The following is a 5797-nucleotide window of genomic DNA, read 5'->3' on the forward strand; positions in this document are numbered from 1 at the left end:
TGGCGCCAAAGGGATGGAATTCACAGGGGGCGTGGCCTGGAGTTGGCGCCAAAGGGAGCAAATTCAAAAGGGGGTGTGGCCTGGAGTTGGCGCCAAAGGGGGCACTTACAGTGGGGCGTGGCCACAAGGTGGCGCAAAATGGCGGGAACTCACGGGGGGCGTGGCCTGGAGTTGGCGCCAAAGGGAGCGAATTCACAGGGGGCGTGGCATCGAGTTGGCGCCAAAGGGAGGGAATTCACAGGGGGTGTGGCCTCGAGTTGGCGCCAAAGGGAGGGAATTCACAGTGGGCGTGGCCACAAGGTGGCGCCAAATGGCGGGAACTCACGGGGGGCGTGGCCTGGAGTTGGCGCCAAAGGGAGGGAACTCACAGGGGGCGTGGCATCGAGTTGGCGCCAAAGGGAGGGAACTCACAGGGGGCGTGGCATCGAGTTGGCGCCAAAGGGAGGGAAATCACTTGGGGGTGTGGCCTCAAGTTGGCGCCAAAGGGAGGGAATTCACAGTGGGCGTGGCCACAAGGTGGCGCCAAATGGCGGGAACTCACGGGGGTCGTGGCCTCGAGTTGGCGCCAAAGGGCGGGACCGCATGGGGAGGACACTTGTGGGTCCGCCCCACACGTCTCCCCCTCTCCTGCCCCATAGAGCGCCCCAAGATCCGGCTGCCCCGGCACCTGCGGCAGACCTATGTGCGGAAGGTGGGAGAGCAGGTCAACCTGGTGATCCCCTTCCAGGTGAGCTTGGGGGGCTGCCCCACGGCCATGTGGGGCACTGCTCCATAGGGGTATAGAGGGGGAGGTCACAGCCCCATAGAGCTATAGGGGAAAGGCACTGCTCTGTAGGGGTATAAGGGAGAGGTCACAGCCCCATAGGGGTATAGGGAGAACACACAGCCCCATAGCTTTATGGGTCACCCCATGGTCTCTATGGGTCTCTACGTGGTCCCTGTGGGATTTCTTTGGGTCTCTATGGGGTTTCCTTGGGGTCTCTATGGGGCTTCTGTGGGTCTCTATGGGATTTCTATCTGGTTTCTATGTATCTCTGTGGGGTTTCTATGGGGCTTCTGTTAGGTCTCTATGGGTCTCGGTCTCTATGGGGTCTCTATGGGGTTTGTAAGGGGTCTCTATAGGTCTCTACGGGGTCTCTATGGTTCTTTATGAGGTCTCCATGGGTCTCTATGGGGTCTCTACGAGGTCTCTATGGGTCTCCATGGGGTCTCTATGGGGTCTCTATGAGTCTCCATGGGGTCTCTATGGGGTCTCTATGGGGTCTCTATGAGTCTCCATGGGCTCTCTATGGGCTCTCTATGGCTCTCCATGGGTCTCTATGGGTCTCTATGGGTCTCCATGGGCTCTCTATGGCTCTCCATGGGTCTCTATGGGTCTCTATGGGCTCTCTATGGGTCTCCATGGGCTCTCTATGGGTCTCCATGGTCTCTCCATAGGTCTCTATGGGTCTCCATGGGCTCTCTATGGCTCTCCATGGGTCTCTATGGGTCTCTATGGGTCTCCATGGGTCTCCATGGTCTCTCCATGGGTCCCTATGGGTCTCTATGGGGTCTCTATGGATCTCTATGGGTCTCTATGGGGTCTCTATGGTCTCTCCATGGCTCTCTATGGGGTCTCCGTGGGTCTCTATGGCTATGGGGTCTCTATGGCTCTCTATGGCTCTCTGTGGGTCTCCATGGGTCTCTATGGGTCTCTATGGCTCTCCATGGGTCTCTATGGTTCTCTACGGCTCTCTATGGGTCTCTATGGGGTCCCTATGGGTCTCCATGGCTCTCTATGGGTCTCTATTGGTCTCTATTGGCTCTCTATGGGTCTCCATGGGTCTCTATGGCTCTCTATGGGTCTCTATGGGTCTCTATGGGGTCTCTATGGGTCTCCATGGCTCTCTATGTGCAGGGGAAGCCGCGGCCGCAGGTCACGTGGTCCCGCGAGGGGCAGCCATTGGGCAGCTCGGTGCACGTGCGCACGTCGCCGTTCGACGCCGTCTTCTTCATCCGCGCGGCGGCGCGCGAGGACTCCGGCGCCTACCGGATGCGCCTGCGCGTGGAGGCGCTCGAGGACGAGGCCGAGCTGCGCCTGCGCGTCGTGGGTGGGAAACGGCAGGGGGCGCTGCGGGCGCGGGAAATGGTGTTGGGAGCGCGGGAAACGGGAGGGGGCGCTGAGGGCGCGGGAAAATGGTGTTGGGAGGGCGGGAAACGGCAGGGGGCGCTGCGGGAGCGGGAAAATGGTGTTGGGAGGGCGGGAAACGGCAGGGGGCGCTGCGGGAGCGGGAAAATGGTGTTAGGAGGGCGGGAAATGGCAGGGGGCGCTGCGGGCGCGGGAAAATGGTGTTAGGAGGGCGGGAAACGGCAGGGGGCGCTGCGGGAGCGGGAAAATGGTGTTGGGAGGGCGGGAAAAGTCATGGGGAGGGCGGGAAAAGTTATGCGGGGCGCGGGAAAGGGCAGGGGGCGCTGTGGGCGGCGGGCGCGGGAAAAGGCGTGGGGGGAGCGGGAAAAGGTGTGAGGGGCGCGGGAAAAGGCGAGGGGAGCGCGGGAAAGGGCAGGGGGCGCTGCGGGAGCGGGAAATGGCATGAGGAGGGCGGGAAAAGGCGTGGGGAGCGTGGGAAACGGCGGGGGGGGGGGCGCGGGAAAGGGCATGGAGAGGTTTTGGGGTGGTTTTTGGGTGTTTTGGGGTAGTTTTGGGGTGGTTTGGGGAGTTTTTGGGGTGGTTTTGGGGTGTTTTGGGGTGTATTAGAGAGGTTTTGGGGTGTTTCGGAGTGGTTTTGGGGTGTTTTGGGGTGGTTTTTGGGTGGTTTGGGGTGGTTTTGGGGTGTTTTAGGGAGGTTTTGGGGTGGTTTTTGGGTGTTTTGGGGTAGTTTTGGGGTGGTTTTGGGGTGTTTCAGGGTGGTTTCGGGGTGGTTTTGGGGTGTTTCAGGGTGGTTTTTGGGTGTTTCGGGGTGGTTTGGGGAGTTTTTTGGGGTGGTTTTGGGGTGTTTTGGGGTGTATTAGGGAGGTTTTGGGGTGTTTCGGAGTGGTTTTGGGGTGTTTCAGGGTGGTTTTAGGGAGGTTTTGGGGTGTTTTGGGGTGGTTTTTGGGTGTTTCAGGGTGGTTTTGGGGTGTTTTAGGGAGGGTTTGGGGTGTTTTTTGGGTGTTTTAGGGAGGTTTTGGGGTGCTTTTGGGAGGTTTTTGGGTGTTTCGGGGTGTTTTGGGAGGTTTGGGGTGTTTTGGGAGGTTTTGGGTGTTTTGGGGTGGTTTTTTGGTGTTTTAGGGAGGTTTTGGGGTGGTTTTGGGGTGTGTTGGGGTAGTTTTAGGGTGTTTTAGGGAGATTTTGGGGTGTTTCGGGGTGGTTTTTGGGTGTTTCGGGGTGGTTTTGGGGTGTTTCCGGGTGGTTTTAGGGAGATTTTGGGGTGTTTCGGGGTGGTTTTGGGGTGTTTGGGGTGGTTTTTGGGTGTTTTGGGGTGGTTTTTGGGTGTTTTAGGGAGGTTTTGGGGTGGTTTTGGGGTGTTTCCGGGTGGTTTTAGGGAGATTTTGGGGTGTTTTGGGGTGGTTTTTGGGTGTTTTGGGGTGTTTCGGGGTGGTTTTTGGGTGTTTTGGGGTGGTTTTGGGGTGTTTCGGGGTGGTTTTAGGGAGATTTTGGGGTGTTTCGGGGTGGTTTTGGGGTGCTGAAGGCCCCCCCCCGGTACCAGACCTCCCGGGCCCCCCCCGCAACGTGCACGTGACCGAGGTGTGGGGCTTCAACGCGGCGCTGGAGTGGGAGCCCCCCGCGGACGACGGCAACGCCGAGGTCACCGGTTACACCGTGCAGAAGGCCGACACCAGGACCATGGTGCGACCCCCAAGTGCCCCCCCATGACCCATAACTGCCCCCCAAACCCCACTTCAGTGGCCCCCTCGGCCATAGGATTGCCCCCTAAACGCCCCCATAGACTCCTCAGTGGCCACCAAATCCCCATAGGAGCCCCCAAAGGCCCATAAGAGCCCCCTAAACCCCCATAAGAGCTCCTAAACCCCCATAGGAGCCCCCAAACCCCCATAGGAGTCCCCCTAAAGCCCCATGAGAGCCCCATAGGAGCCCCTAAAGCCCCATAAGAGCCCCATAGGAGCCCCCAAAGCCCCATAGGAGGCCCCTAAACCCCCATAGGAGCCCCCTAAACCCCCAGAGGAGCCCCCTAAACCCCCATAAGAGCCCCCTAAACCCCCATAGGAGCCCCCTAAACCCCCATAAAACCCCCATAAAACCCCCCTCTAAACCCCCATAGGAGCCCCCAAACCCCCATAGGAGCCCCCAAACCCCCATAGGAGCCCCCCTAAAGCCCCATAGGAGCCCCCAAACCCCCATAAGAGCCCCCCTGAAGCCCCTAAACCGCCATAGGAGCCCCCAAAGCCCCATAAGAGCCCCATGGGAGCCCCCAAAGCCCCATAGGAGCCCCCTAAACCCCCATAGGAGCCCCCTAAACCCCCATAGGAGCCCCCAAACCCCCATAAAAGCCCCTCTAAACCCACATAGGAGCCCCCAAACCCCCATAAGCGCCCCATAGGAGCCCCCTGAAGCCCCATAGGAGCCCCCAAACCCCCATAAAACCCTCTCTAAACCCCCATAGGAGCCCCCTAAACCCCCATAGGAGCCCCCAAAGCCCCATAAGCGCCCCATAGGAGCCCCCTGAAGCCTCATAGGAGCCCCCAAAGCCCCATAAAAGCCCCTCTAAACCCCCATAGGAGCCCCCTAAACCCCCATAGGAGCCCCCTAAACCCCCATAGGAGCCCCCAAAGCCCCATACGCGCCCCATAGGAGCCCCCCGAAGCCCCATAGGAGCCTCCAAACCCCCATAAAACCCCCTCTAAACCCCCATAGGAGCCCCCAAACCCCCATAAAACCCCCTCTAAACCCCCATAGGAGCCCCCCAAAGCCCCATAGGAGCCCCCAAACCCCCATAAAACCCCCTCTAAACCGCCATAGGAGCCCCCAAAGCCCCATAAGAGCCCCATAGGAGCCCCCTAAAGCTTCATAGGAGGCCCCCAAACCCCCATCGAAGCCTCCAAAGCCCCATAAAAGCCCCCTAAACCCCCATAGGAGCCCCCTAAACCCCCATAGGAGCCCCCAAACCCCCATAAAACCCCCTCTAAACCCCCATAGGAGCCCCCAAACCCCCATAGGAGCCCCCAAACCCCCATAGGAGCCCCCAAGCCCCCATAAAACCCCCTCTAAACCCCCATAGGAGCCCCCAAACCCCCATAAGCGCCCCATAGGAGCCCCCTAAAGCCCCATAGGAGCCCCTTAACCCTCATAAAAGCCCCTCTAAACCCCCATAGGAGCCCTCAAACCCCCATAAGCGCCCCATAGGAGCCCCCTGAAGCCCCATAGGAGCCCCTAAACCCCCATAAAAGCCCCTCTAAACCCCCATAGGAGCCCTCAAACCCCCATAAGCGCCCCATAGGAGCCCCCTAAAGCCCCATAGGAAGCCCCCACCAACCCCCCCCCCGTCCCCCCCAGTACCTTCAGGAGTGGTTCACGGTGTACGAGCACAACCGGCAGGCGCGGTGCACGGTGTCCGAGCTGGTGATGGGCAATGAGTACCTGTTCCGGGTGTACAGCGAGAACCAGTGCGGGCTGAGCGAGAGCGCGGCGCTGAGCACCAACAGCGCCCGCATCGCCAAAGCTGGTAACGGGGGGGGGTGTGGGGGGTTATGGGGGGGGTTATGGGGGTTGTATGGGGGGGTTAAAGGGGTTTGAGGGGGGGTTTGGGGGGTTTGAGGGGGGTTATGGGGGGTTTGGGGGGGGTTGAGGGTGGTTATGGGGGGTTTGAGGGGGGTTTGGGGG

The 5797-nt window shown here is 60.0% G+C and overlaps 1 protein-coding gene across 1 annotated transcript; it reads left to right on the plus strand.

Moving 5' to 3' along the window:
• Positions 1-526: 526 nt before the first annotated feature.
• LOC130604437 (myosin-binding protein C, fast-type-like) lies at positions 527-5639 on the plus strand (the record flags this gene model as incomplete). The annotated part of the gene is made up of 4 exons (XM_057418948.1): positions 527-727; positions 1898-2090; positions 3666-3805; positions 5480-5639. Coding segments are annotated over exons 1-4 (694 nt in total), but the record flags the coding sequence as incomplete, so codon positions are not given.
• Between the last annotated feature and the right edge of the window lie 158 nt (positions 5640-5797).

Source organism: Pezoporus wallicus, unplaced genomic scaffold, assembly GCF_028554395.1.
Source record: "Pezoporus wallicus isolate ANWC-B61680 ecotype Strahan unplaced genomic scaffold, APGP_CSIRO_Pwel_v1 contig_14314, whole genome shotgun sequence".
Lineage (NCBI taxonomy): Eukaryota > Metazoa > Chordata > Aves > Psittaciformes > Psittacidae > Pezoporus > Pezoporus wallicus.